We start from the raw sequence: 14,617 nt of genomic DNA, 5'->3' as shown, positions 1-14,617 counted from the left end.
GGATGGCTCAGTCAGTTAAGCGTCTGCCTTCAGCTCAGGTCATGATCCCAGAGTTCTGGGATCGAGTCCCACATTGGGCTCCCTGCTCGGTGGGAAGCCTGCTTCTCCCTCTCCCTCTGCCTCCTCCCCCTTGTTCATGCTAATCTCCCTCTCTCTCTCAAACAAAAATAAAATCTTAAAAAAAAAAAACAAAAACATAAAAACAATTGATCGCAAATGTAGGCCACAAGGTAAACACTAAATGCTTTCAGACCTGAATGCCTAAAAGAATAATAGTAATAGCTGTGATTTATTAAGTACTTAGCATGTACCAGCCACTGTGCTCTGTGTTGTATATGGCTTATCTCTTATAATCCTTTTAATAACCTCATAATGTGTAGGAACTATAAGTCACTGTCTTCCCTATCAGAAAGCTGAGACGGGCTGAGAAAGTTGCTCAAATTGCACAGTAAGCAGTGAACTGTGCCTGTAGCTACCATGTTATATTGCCGGTCTAAAGAAAGTAAGCCTTATTAAAAAGGCAACATTAAGTCCACAATTGCTTCCCAGAAGTCCTTCCACAAAAGCCAGGGATGCCAGGAGCCATCTGCCAGGTGCCCAGGACTTCCCAGCCGCCCAGATTCACCCAGTCCGCAAGAGGGATCTGAGTTACAGCCCAGCATGAACTCCGACTCATTAGCAAGAAGAATGAAGGCAGAAGAAGAATTCAGAGTAGGGGAAAAATGAATCCCCAACAACTTCATCACCTTGTAGCTGGTGAGCCTGCACGCTGCACTCCTGACTGCAGTCTGGGCAACGAGGCAGTGGTCTGCATGATCCCATAGCCAGCCGGCCAGCCAGTGCTCCGCAGATCAGACCTTGAGCCACCTAAGCTGCAGCCGATGTGCGTGCTCCTGCTTGACTCAGGACAGTCGGGTCGCTAGGTCCTGAGCGTGCGCGTGCTCGCTTGCGCGTGTGCTCACTCTTGATTTGGCTTCCCTGGGAGATGAGAAGTAATGAGGGTGATTCCCTTTGCCAAATCCTTGACTTAACTGGCTTCCAAAATGCAAAACTAATATGCTTGGTTGTGACCTGGTTTGTAACTGAGATGAATAATAACAGCACAGGAAAACCACACGGTTCAGGCCAATCTGAATTATGGAAAAATCTGAGCCACAGAATAGTTCAAGTGATGCAGTCTTATTAATTTTAGGACCACACTGGGAAGAAAATCAGTGACGAAAAAAAGAAAAAATTTCCGGCCAGTGGTCTTATCAGGATGTTCTTAGGAATAGATGAAAATCACTCACAATTCAAGGATTGTTGATATTTGGTTGGTTGTGATTTGGTTTTAAAAATACTTGAACACCTTAACCTGTCTCTATAATTATTAAGCTTAACACTTTATAGAAAGTAAAAGAGGGGAGACCAGAGCTCCAAGTGAAGTCTGAATTTAAAAGGTTTTACTGGATGTTGGATTTATTTATAAAACCTTTAAGTCAATTTCAATAATTCATTGCCAGTTTCACAATTTCCTTTTTAGAAATGCAAACTTTTGTTTAATGACTTTCCCAACCAGTTAACTATCCCTTTCCTGGTTCCTAAGCCTTCTCAGAGTCATATTAATGATTGTCAACCCTAGTGACATATTAGAATTTTGGAGATGGGTCCTGGGCATCTGAATTTTTTTTTAAGCTACCCAGGGGATACTAACATGCAGTTCTGGGTGAGAACCATTGGTCTCTAGATAATTGATGGTATAGAAATGAAATCAAATGATACCAAACTTGTTTATAGGACCTGTAGGCATCAGGTCTCAGAACTCCAGCCACGAGGGTTTCTTCTTAGCTTGGAAAGACCTTTTCTAACTGGCTCACCTCTGCATTTATTCCTGTCATTTCTCCAGAGCCCTTGAAAGTATTTAAATCACAAAACCTATGTAAACAGTGGGTGATTCCTACACTTACTTAGCAGAATAGCAGATACTTTCTATGCTAGATCATTTTTTATTAAAGATCAATGTAAGTCATCCTCTAATGTCTGGTCTCCTCGACAGCTGGGACCTTTTTTGGGGGAGTGAAAGGTCTTCAGTGCCTAGCACCCAAAACTTGACATCTATTTGGCCTTCTGTAAATATCAGTTATTATTTTAATCTTGATTTCCTAATTGAGGCTCACTTCCTTATCAATTTTTTCTCCTGTAGAATCCAATCTTGTCCTAAATTTATATTTTGGTCAAGGGAGAGGGAAGGAAATTTCTTCAAGTGCAGATGGGAGAGATGTCACAGTGGATGTAGGTTTCAGGTGAATGCAATTCATGGTGTCAGAGCTGCCCTTTAAAGAAAAAAAATTTTGGCAGGTGGGGGTGGGATGGGTTACAGCGGAAGAAAGAAGAACAAATGGGAACAGATCTGCATTAATAAATATTCAGACTGAGTCCCACTCTTGTGTCAGTGTTTGTAGGTGGTGTTATTACATGTAGTATTGGGTGATGGGAGTTGTGCACACTCTCATTTTTCACTTTAATTGCTTGCCTGAAAAGATCCTGACAGCTTCAAAGGTTACTGCTGGTTGCATTGTTCATAACCCAGAAGTAATATGCATGTGCAATTTGCTTCATTATTGCCCACTAATAACCAATTCTGGAGAAAGTCCTAAAGCCACCAAAGGAGCTATAATTTGACATGATGGTTTCCTCCTCCTCTGTCTCCCATTCTTTATTCCAGTTTAACAGTGAGCCACAGATGTTGTATTGATGCAGGTATGATTTTACTCAGATTTTCTTTCCATGGGTTTTATGATAAATTCTTAGTTTTTTTTTTAAGTTCCCCCTCCCCCGCCAAAAAAAGGGTAAGACAAAAAATATTTAAAGTTTCAGATTCAGCTTAGAACTTTAGGTCCAACAAAACAAACTAGCATTCCAGTTATTCTGTGTTCTGGTTGATTTGGTTTGGCTGCACATGACTCACTAAAACCCTTAAACAGAAATGTCTTAAGTGGAAGAGTGTATTTCTCTCACTTTCCAGCCATCTGGAGGCAGTCAGTCCTGGAGTGGTATGGGGCTTCACAGGATCAGGGATCCAGACTCCTATTATGTTGCTCCGCCATGTCGGATTTCCATTCCCAAGATTATTTCCTATCCAGAGCAGATGCAGGAGCTCCAGTTATTCTTCCAACTGGCAGGAGGGAAAATTACCCAAAGAAAGGTGCATGCTTTTAAGGAGGCTTCCCAGAAGCCTTACATCTTATCGGCGGGGACTTAGTCACATGGCTGCACCTGGCACGCTGGGAAATGTAGACTTCTACAGGAAGGTGATGTTCCTAATCACTGTGGAGGAAGAACAGAAAAGGACTATTGGATGGCAGCCAACAGTTTTTGCCACACTGTGTGAATGATGAGTTCTTGGGTTTTCTCTGCATCATTCTGCCTCCGACTATAAAATGGAGATAATCTATAACAGTTCATCATTTAATTGCAAAACACTTCATGGGCTGAAAAATTGAGTAGTAACTACATCTAACACTGCTCATTTAATCCTTCATTTCTGCCCTAGGGCAAAAGTATTATCTTTACCAACATTTTTTTTTAAATATTTATTTATTAGAAGAGTGCAAGCTGGGGGAGGGGCAAAGGGAGAGGGAAAGAGCATACCCCCTGCCCAGCGTGGAGCTGGATGTGGGGCTCGATCTCACCACACAGAGATCATGACCTGAGCCAAAACCAGGAGTGGGACGTTTGACCAACTGAGCCACCCAGGTGCCCCATACCTTAATCAACACGTTTCAGATGAAGAAAACTAGGATTTAAAGAGGTTATACAGCTAGTATTGAACTGAAGCAGTTTGACTGGGGGGGGGGGATCACATTATAAATCCTAAAGCAACACCAAGAAATGGGAGCAGGGCTTCCAGTGAGAGGGTAACTGCAAGAGTGAGCCTTAGAGACTCGGGTACCAGATCCTGTAAAACACTGAACTCTGGGCCCTTTGTGACTCTGCACCCCCAACCCCTGCTACACTTTCCTGTGAAATTTACCAATTACTTGGTTTCTAGTGCAGTACAACGTTTGGCTTTTCTTCATACTGGGTGGGATTTCTTTATCCCTGGTAGGTCCTCAGTCAGTACTTACCGATTAGTTGGCTGAGTGATATGATAACCAAGTTTTTAGTCAGAGTTGGGTTTTTACTATATATCATTGTTCTAAGGGACTTGCTCTGTTTCAAGGGCCTGCTGGAATGTGTGGCTGTATGATGGGATCCTCAGCACTCAGTTTCTGTGTGTATCATGACTCCTTTATCTCTCCTGCTTTGAGGCCCAGGCTTCTTGGTTCTGCAAAATGTCTCCCCACACATCAGAAGCAGACCTCCTTTTCTTGTCTGTCAAACCCTTTTCACTTTCTAGTTACTTCCTTACTTCTGATAATGAGGCACTCAGATCTGTAACATAGAAAAATTATGTCTTTCCATTTCTACTTTCACCAGATTTTCTATTTCTGTCTTCTACTTTCTCCTCAGTTCTCCACCCCACCACCGGTTATTTTTCTAAAACACAGACCTATCGGTTGACCCCTTCAGCTGCTCTCCATTGTCTACAGAAGTAAGTCTGAACTCTGCCAAGCATTTCAAACCTTCCAGGATGTGGGCCCAGTCTGAATTGCAAGACTCTTCTTGCAGAGTTCCAGCCGCACTGGATGTGTTGCCCATCTCTACTTCTGTTCATCTGCTCAAACGATTTTCTATTCTGACTTACCGTTTTGTCTCTTCTCACTAGAGATTTAGTTCAAAATTCATGTAAGATTTTCTTTCGAGAAGTTTCTCATTCTCAGAATCATGTTTTTTTCTACAGCACTTAGTAGGATTCTCTCTATTGCCATACGTCACAGCCTGTCTTGGATTATTATTAACTGTGAATTGTGTCATTTTTCTTGCTCAGTTGTGGACGTACTGACTTAGAATTTCCCTTGAGCAACTAGCATATGGCAAGAATTCAGTATGTCTTTCTCAAATCGAATTCTGTTTCTTTGTTTCCATAAAGAAAGTCCAAGCTCTTCTCTAAATCCAAACAACCTCTTGTATCCTCCTTTTGCACCTTCCTAACAGCCTTTTGGCTTCCTGGATTCAGACAATAGAAAATAACGAAAATGATCATTGACAGGCAATCTAGAAGCAACAGCTCCATTTCTCATAATGTTCATGTTGCTCTAAAGCAGGCTTTTTCTCCTTGTTGGCACTATTGACATTTTAGGCCAAACGGTTCTTTGTTGGGGGGTGGAAAAGGAGAGTGCTGTCCCATGTGCACATTGTAGGACATTTAAGCAGCATCCCTGGCTTCTACCCACTGGATAACAGCAGGCCCACCCCCACCCCTCTTGTCTCCAGACATTGCCAAACATCCCTGGGGTGGGCAGAGTGTAAAATGGCCCACAGTTCAGAACCACTGTTCAAAAGTTCCTCCATAAATATTCTATAACTAATGAATATTGGCCCTACGGCCTTTCCATAGTACCTACAGGCTTCTCGCCTATGCTTTCTGCTTCAAACTTAGTCATTTTTAGATTCCCTAACCTTACCTATGAGTGACTCCCTCTGCCTTCCCTCCCTTTAAAACCCAACTCCGTTCCCATTCATCAGTAAGCCCTTCCCAAATTAACCCTATCTGCACCCCCATTCTAATATTGCATCATTTTGTTGCCCTCTGAACAAATGTAGGTATATTTTTCATGTAACTATCTCTATATACTGGTACGGTCCTTTCACATGGGTCTGTTTTCCTCTCCTGTCTGACTTTATTAGTCGAATTGTCTGAGCTGGATGCTTATCATAGTGTCTTTTGTGTTATGCATGTCCAGGGCATGCATTTATGTCTTCAGCCTACATCCTAATGCACAGTGATTATTTACAAAGCACTGGGCTTACGATGTGTGTCATCTAAGGACTGGTCCCCTAAGCAGCTTCCGTTTTGATGGGGTGTTTAAATGGATTTACAAATATGTACAGCACAACAGATGGTAGAGGTAGTATAGAGGCCAACGCCTTGGAGGATGGGTAGGGTTTCCTTTGGTAAACAATTTCAAGCAAAAGGAATGGAAGTGTCTTCGCATAAACAGTTCCCTCCCAGCCTTGAAGAGAGGACTTCAGAGCCTCATCCTCCCTGCCTTTTCTTTTGTCACCTAGCCTTACCCACCAGCAGCTATCTCCTCTTCCAGATGCCTGCTTATTAAAGGCCCTTCCATTGGCCGGGAGTGACACAGACGCTCCTTTGTGCTTTTTTGTGTGGCATACTGCTTGGATCCATCATCAGGTTCATTTCTGGGGAAAGTAGACTTGTAGGTTTATGTGTACACACACCTTCATGAAGGATTAAATGGGACCAAGTTTTGGCCTTACTCCTGTTTGAAAGAATTTTATTATGTAATCCTAGCACCTCAGTCTCCAGGGCTGCTGTATACAGAGGGACAGGTTGTGCACTTGACAAGCATACAAGCATACCTGGTGGCCACGTTGGTCTCTGGCTGGTCCCCTTGTCCCAGGTAAGAAGGTGAGAGCTTGGGTGGATAAATAACATTCTGTCACCATCGAAGAGTAGGGACTGATCGTGTCATAGATATCAGGCCTACACATTTCATACTTAGGAAAAATAGCTATGACTCTCAAGGGGTCTTCAATGACCTTAGGAATTTGATGGGTTGGTAAAAAGTTAGAAAGCATCCCAGTCAGAACTGTCTATTTCTAATAACTTGAACCCTCTGGCCGTGCCAGAAACTGGGAACGCTGCAACATGTCGTGTTTGTGTATGAATTGGCCTCCCAGAGCATTGTCCCTACAGTCGAATATGTTTATTCACTCATTGTAGGGGAAAACTCCAGCTACAAATATGAACGTGAATGTTTTTTTTTTTTTTAATACGTGGTGTTATTGTGCTGCACAGTGTCCCTGACTTTTAGATATTTAACTCATAAAGTTTACAGCAACACTTAAGTGCATCTGGATTTCACATTGAATTTGGGAAGGCAAGAATCTCACTGTAATTTCCACTGACTGCCCTGTAATGGAAATTATGGCTTGGGAAAAGTTTCAAATGACAGGTCTATAAACTAAGGAAAAGTTGATCCATTCAAAGGCTGGTTATGTGCAATTGTAGGATTTTTTTTTTTTTTTTTTTGAAAGGACCATTTCCAACAAGAAATATTTATTTCAGCAGCTGGAGTAAACTAGCCGTGAATTGAAAGTTGTCTTTGTAAATTGTTGGTTCATCAAATTCAGTCCTGAAAATGGAGCGAATGTTGAAGTACTATGCTGGGCTTTTAAAAAAGCTAGAAAGATCATCTGCATGGGGTCCAGCATTACAGCTGGATAGTTGCAATGAGTTGACTTCAGAGGATGAGCCACCTTTTGAAAGGTCAGAGTGCTGACCTACTGGGACTCAGGATGCAGGTCTTCCGGTCCTACCCCTACCACTAACTGGGTTTGTGCGAGCAGCCATGTCACTTGACCTCCCAAGTCTGTTGCTCTGCTTCTGTCTCCACATCTCCCTCCCCCACCATTGTTATCGTGTATCCCGTTCATCTTCACGACTTTCCTCCAAATGTCTGATGATTCTTCCTTGACTGTTCTTGGCTCATATTTAAGACTGAGGCAATAGAAGGCTGATGGGAGGCTCTGGATGGAGGCATTGATGAGGCTTGCTGATCATGGACGTAACTGTGGGGAGATCATTTAATCAGGGAATTGCCAGATGTCAGCATCAGATGGTGTCTTTTCTGCGCCCACATAATCAGAGGAATCCTCTAACTAGCTGCCAGTGTTCTTGGAAGCAGTGGTAGTAGGCATTTTTCTACTTTCATCCCCCTTTCAGACATGTTCTTCCCTTCTCCCCCCTTTGCCACGTTTGGTTTCACTGGTTCAGTGTCTCTGGCTAATCAATCCTTTAAACAGTCTTCCTGTTTTCTGGTCTGAACTTCCCCTTCCTTGCCCTTCTGCCTCCCCTGGCACCTCCAAGCCAGAGCCTCTCAGGGCTTCCACAGCGGGTTCACCTCCTGGCTCACGGGTCTCCTCAGCCACTCAAGGGTGTAGCTGCTCCTACTCCCTGGGTCACTTTCCACTCCTGCAGGGCTTTTCCATCTTCCAAAATCCTGGCTAAAATCACTGGACTGCTGATGTCTCCCCTTCTTCTATCCCTGGGGAGTTTTCTATTGCTTTATTTCTACTTCAGTGGGGCCTAGGATGGTGACAGCAACCAATGCCCTTGATCAGTTTGCCATGTTCGACGAAAAGTTCCACTTTCTGGTCCTATAATGAGCGTATATGTTCAATAAGTGTACATTCTCCTACACGTGAGGCACTGAGCTGAGAGCTGGAGAGGTAAGAGAACATGAGACAGTTCTTCACCTCTGAGAAGTGTGGAAGGGAAAAGGGTATACCCAGATGATTCCTCTGTGGGGACCGAAATAAAAGGAGTGCTGGCAGCGGAGTGGTGCAGAGAAGGGGGTGTGGTGAATGCAGCCAGGGGTGTTGTGGAAGGCCACACTGAATAAACTAACACTCTGTGGTTTTCGGAGTTCAGCTATTAGGAGAAGACTGAGAACAGACTGTGCCCATTAATTATTACAGAGTGAGTCCAAAGAAAAGTGGTGTATCCAGCCTGGATCTTCAAAACCCTACATCTGACTGGGTGGGCCTTTGCCTCTCCAGGGTCTTCCAGCACTGCCAGTCGCCCACTGCCTGCCCACCCACATCCTCTCTACCTCCCACTGCTGCCGTACACACTGAGGAAAGAGCCTGATGTTGGGAGGATGCAGAATTTGAAGAAGGCCTTCTCAGGCGGACATGATATCCCCTCTTCCCCAACTGCTGCCTCTCAGCTTGCAAATAGCTCATTGCTAATGGAGGCCTCATTAGCCTTGTTGAGAGGTAGGACAGCTGGTTTTTCACTTTCTTAAATTTATAAGTAATTCAGGCCTATAAAATCCTAACAGTGTAGGCTAGCTAAAGCATAGCCAAAGCCCATGAGCTTATTAATTAGCCTCAGTTAACCCAGCAAATAACCTTGATAGTTTTCATTTTGGCTTGAAGATAGTACAACAAAAGGTTCAAGGTGTGTCACAAATCCACTTAATTGCCATTGGTTCCCAACACCAGAGACAGCAGAGCTGAGGAACAGGAGCCTTACTGATTGAGCAGGGTGGCCTTTTCTTGGTCCTGTCACAATCCCACTTCCTACTGAGAAGGGTCCGAAGGCTGTCCTATCCTTATGTCTCCCATCTGCCGTGCCTTCTTCTCCCCCTCCCCCCACCCCACCCCACCCCACCACTTGAGAAGTCGTGGGAGCTAGTGCTGTGACATTGAGCCCTTTGCCATGCAGTTGAATCTGTAAAGCCATGAGTCCCTCGGACCCTGTGAGTTACAGGAATCTTCCATTTTGTACCTGTGGCTAGTTCTTATGTACAGCTGAGCATTCAAGCTCTTAGCCTGAGGGAGCAATGCCAGAAGGGGCACATAGCCATCTATTTTAGAAGATGTTTTAGAAACGGAAGCAAGCTGATAGGTTTTTATCACCGGGGTAGTGATAAATCTTAACATTTGAATTCTCTTAGCCTTCAGTCAACTTGGAATCTGTGAGCATGCAAGGGGTGGCATGAGGCAGAAAACCAGAATCTCTCTGTGCTTTTTTTGGCTATACCCTGCCCTGCTGAAAAAGTTTGGGTTTATCTTCTTCTCACTTCTTAGTGCTGTAAAAGTGGTAGAGTGCTGTTCTGTGTGGCCATAGACAGCCACATGATAGAAAGGCTTGCCGCCTTGCCAGTTGCCAGCCTGAGGAGCATCCTGCGGTGATGAAAAAAATCAAGTGTTCCTATCCCACAGACCATTGACCGAGGCGGATTCTATCTCTGGGCCTCGATAGCTGATGTTCCAGTTACAGGTTTTTATTGGCACCGTAAACAAACAAGCGAGAGAACTATCAGGAATATTGTGGACTCTAGCCATTGCCATTGAGATCCCATTTCTTCCTGTAGCGGCTTACCCTATGCAGAAAATTTCTCCGTGGTGTGGCACGTGGTAGAAGGAAATTATTCTTACGGAATTCAGTAATCTCTAGTGGATAGTGTTACTCTCTCCAGCTCACTCTGACAATGGACTCTCCATGTTCCTGAGGAGCACGTCATCGTCCCGCTGTGAAAATCCTCCTCTCTTGTTGCTCTAATCCTTTCCTGTAGAGTTTCTAGCAGCAGGCAGTCCCTTTTCTGTCAGGGGGGGAGGAATAATAAAGGCAGCTATTCTACTTGTACTGAATGTGAAGTGCTCAACGGCGTCATTAAATCCATAAAATGGTGAGTCATGATCACGGCACACCAGTCAGCCAGGAAGCGAGGGACGGGGCTGATGTTTATTTGCAACCAGCAGCTGATGCTATTCGTCCGGTAGCACTTGTGTAGGCCTCTCCTGGTTTGTGGGCACCAAGTGCCTGATTTCATTTTTAAGAACTCGAAGCTTTAATGAATGTTCTCAGGGTTGTCCAAGGAAACATTTAATCTGAAAAAGATGTTGAAAGCCTGGTGGAAGTCTGTCTAGAAGTCCAGCTTTCTTGTGGTTGCCAGAGTCGACATTCTAGAAAAAGAGAATCTTGCTTGCGGTGCTTCCAGATGGTCTTTTTGTCATGGAGAGGGTGGCATTTGGAAGCTTCTGGAAGTCCATTTCACCACTAATTATTTGAGGGTATGTGAACGTAAGGCTAGCATAGGTTACAGAAGGTGATGAAACACAGGAAGAAAACAATATTTCAGTACCTTGCTTTGCGGCTGGAATGCAAACATTCTTGTTTGTGAAAAATCACAGGGTGTAATTTCTGTGAATGTCTGTGGCCAACACCATTCATTTGAGCATTAGAGAACTAACGGATTTTGTATAAGGTACTTCTTCCCCTTCCCCAAGGAGGTCTTGGAGTGTGAAGAGGAAAGGAATAATATAAATGTATGTTTGTGTGTATACATACTCACACACCTAGTAAAAGAAAAGTAAAAGTAAAAGTAGCTTAGAGAAGCAGTATTTAAAAGAGTTGAGAACTTCTATGACTTGGAAACAAAGGAAAGCTTCGAAGGATGGTTTGTGGGAAAACAGACTGAGCATCAATTACAAGTATAAAGGCAACGGTGGAAGATATAAAAATGTTTTTTGGCCTCCTAACTCTTTTCCCCTTTAAACACACACTTTAGACTCAGAATGGTGCTCTTTTCTTTCAAAATAATACACCTTATGTAATCATGTGCCAGATGGCTCTGAAGGAATGGGTTTTAGTGAATCAAGTTCAGGCCCTTGTCTCAAAAGCTAAGCACTTCCATCATCAGGCGCTTCCATCATCAGGCGCTCCACTTGAGGTCAAAGTGTCTTGTGATCATTTGAGAAATTTTCCACATAGACCTTTGCAATCATTGCCTTGTTCTTTCTTATCTTCCTCTTCATTTTCATGGTTTTTGTTTCCAATCTCTTGTTTCTTACCTTGTTAAGCACCTACAAAGACCTTGCAGGATTGGTCTGTCAGTCACCATTTGCACACATGGCCTGCCCAGCATTCCAATGGACCATTTTGGGGATAAAACACCTTTCCCTGGTGAGCACTGTTTTACTGACTCCTCTAGCGAACACAGGCGAGTGCACAAAGTGTTTCTCAGAAACACATATGCTGTGGGGTCACAGCAAACTTAGATGAGTGTGAGGAAGGGTTATATTTGAAAACCTAAGTTTCCCTTGAAGAGTGGTTTCCAGTATGTAGAGAACCGTGGGTTGTATCTGCAGGCTAGTGATCTACAAACAGCTACAGTTGCATATGTAATCATTGTAAGAGGGAGAGGAAATGCTGGGTTACTGATTCGTTCTCACTCGTGCTGCCAAAACCTTGAGACCCGACTTGATGGAGCCATTCAGAGAATCTTTGTGTGTTTGAGAATTTGGCTTTCAAAGACCTGCAATGGCAAAGACCCAGGAAGCAGGATTTCTGAAGAGTAGGTCTCTGAAATTCTTGGCATAGGAAAACCAATAAAGTGAACATGAGATTCTTAACTTTAACACCAAGAATAAAACTGCCACTACTGCCTAGTTTTAGTCTGGGAGCCAAAAGCATTGTAAATTGATTTTTTTATGCTATCCTTTTTGCCATCCGTGCTCCCTGCCACTGTGCCTGCCCCCCCCCCCCCCCCCCCGCTCCCCTCACCTGTTAATGTGCTTTGGAGTTAGTGTATCTTACATCAACCACGTGCAGTAAACGCTTCCTGTACAAAGGTGCTTGAAACAACATCTGTCATTACATCAAAGAAGGTGTTATTGCCAAGTGCAGCTGGAAGAGTTCTAATAATGAGATGGTTTTAAATGAGGTTATAATGAAATCTGTGTGAAACGTCTGAGCCTTTTTCTAGGAAAATGAAAATGTGTGCAGTTCTCCCCCTTTATAGTCTTATTATATAAACATTGCTTTTGCATGTGTTTAGTGCAATCATTGCTCCATGTGAGAAGCTTGAGAATGCAGTTCTAGTTGTGAAAAGTGCATTTTGTGTGTGTGCCATGTTGGAGAGGCACCATTACAGAAGGTTGCTATGGTGTTGAATTCGCTCTCTTCAGGGGGGCAAGCCCCTCTGATGAATGTGGTATTTGTGGATTCTGAACCAGCATGAGAATTCCTGATTGAGAGTCTAGAAAAAGTTATAATAAACTCATTATACAATTAAAAAGAAGAGCTGCCCTCCAGAAAGTGAATCCAAACCCAGGAAAGTGTTCAGTGAGCAAGAACAATACTCAGTAGGTTTTCAAATTGATGGAGCTTTCCAATGGCAACTAATTTGTTCCAGCATTCAAGTGAGCATAATTAACAGAGACTTTCTTTCTTAGGCCGATTACCCTCCAAAAACCATGCCAACATTGTAACTGTAAGCAGTGAAAACCAATATTTATGAGGGGGATTGTGCAAGAGTTTGTGTGACAGATGGACATTTTATCACTTGATGTTTGGAATTCCCTTGAAAAGTAATGTAATATCTTGTTATTTATGAATGAATGAGCAAATGATGGTGCTTTGCTGCCTGGGTTTTCTTTAAAAAGAGGAATGTTAAATCTTTTTCTCTGTTTAGCCCCTATTTCTTTGTTAGGCACCCTCATATGTTCTAATGCAAAAGCTGAAAAATCATAATTGTGTTTTTATTACAGATACAGATCCACGTGTTTTAGAAAAACAAGAATTACAGCAGCCAACCTATGTTGCCCTCAGTTACATTAATAGGTAAGCCGTTTTCAGAATTTATAGCAACCTCGTATCTGCCGCATGTTTATTTTTTAAAGGTATCTTTTTAACAGAGTAGAAAAAATTGTTTGCAGTCTTAAAATATTTACTGGAGATTATTTAACATCCACCTCTATACAGAATTTTCTTGTTTCTCTATTGCAGAGATGTGGGATTGTAGTTTTCTGTGGATATGGCTGAAAACATGACTGATTTATGATAAGCTCATTCTGGAAGTATTTTGTATGCAGAGTTAGAATATGCTCTTGACTTCATAGGGCAGTTTGAGAGATTAATGGATTTATGTTTGAGTGAAACTTTTAAATCCTGGGTGAAGAAGTACTTTATGAATCCAGAACATTGTTGGAATCTCAGAATATATCAGGATGTAACAAACAAATAATTTAATATCAGAAAGTTGTTTAATAGCTCATTTTTAATAAAAAACATTCTTGGCGACCGACCCCATCTGTGCAGGGTAACATGAGTTTTTACTGAACCTAACCGTGTGAGCATGAGTTGAGAGAACACTTAGAACTTGATTTATCAGGTCTAAAAGAGGACTTGGTGTTTCAGCCAACTTAAGGAGACCGTGATTTCTGGGGACAACCTAAAATCAACTTATGTTAACACACATCCCCAAAGAGGAAAAAGGCAAAGCAAAAGCAAGACTGGCTTTTAATGAGAATGAAAAATTCTGCTCATAATTCAGTGCATGAATTTCTATCAGCTGTCCCTTTTTTTTATATGAGGTGAAGAGTGGTTTCCATCTCTTGGTACCAGAGCTGAGGTTCACGGTCTGAAGTAGAAAACTGGGAATGAATTATCTGTACTGTTCCATTTCAAGGCATTTTTGGGGAAAACTTACTTAAACCTTTAGAGAGCCTTCAGTTGCCTTGTTCCATTTCAAGTCCTTTTATAAAGCATGTTTTTAAAATGATTCATTAACATAAACCTCTATCTGCATATTGACTCTGGATTTCCTGCTTACCGGCCTTGATGGTAAAGTATCTGCAGGGTCTCATTGCCCGTCATTTTTTAAATATTTTAAGTAGAACACCTTCAAAATTGCATCTGATACAAATGAAGGTGTATGTGCTTACCTGGATTTCTCACAAAACTGGTTTCTGGTGTTTAACATAGGTTTTGAAAAGTCCCTAATTATACATTAGAATCATGTGTATGTGATATGTTAATTAGCCTACTAATATTGGGCAACAGGATCAATAGGCTTATAGATTAACTGTGGCACTGAATAAGACTTTTTAGTAGTGCAGCTATTGTGTTTTGGGTAAAATGTTACCTATGTGTATACAAATTCCTATAATACCAAACCTTATTATACTAAGAATCTGAGATTTTCACATTCGGTCTTCA

At 42.5% G+C, this 14,617-nt stretch overlaps 1 protein-coding gene across 6 annotated transcripts in view; it reads left to right on the top strand.

Annotated features, from left to right (window-relative positions):
- The window catches only part of JAZF1 (JAZF zinc finger 1), a 325,686-nt gene that overhangs the window by 173,497 nt on the left and 137,572 nt on the right, over nt 1-14,617 (top strand). For 4 of the 6 annotated variants that reach the window (XM_035020809.1, XM_035020810.1, XM_035020811.1 and 1 more), the window contains exons 2-3: nt 550-756; nt 13,168-13,240. In XM_035020809.1, the coding sequence (XP_034876700.1) occupies nt 723-756; nt 13,168-13,240 (107 nt within the window). In that variant the 5' untranslated portion in view covers nt 550-722. The remainder of the gene's footprint in view (nt 1-549; nt 757-13,167; nt 13,241-14,617) is intronic. The other 2 variants (XM_035020806.1, XM_035020812.1) reach the window with 1 other exon arrangement.

This window comes from Mirounga leonina, unplaced genomic scaffold, assembly GCF_011800145.1.
Source record: "Mirounga leonina isolate KUSES-001 unplaced genomic scaffold, KU_Mleo_1.0 Mir_174, whole genome shotgun sequence".
NCBI lineage: Eukaryota > Metazoa > Chordata > Mammalia > Carnivora > Phocidae > Mirounga > Mirounga leonina.
The sequence above is the reverse complement of the archived record's forward strand: the minus strand, read 5'-3'. Positions and strand labels throughout refer to the sequence as shown.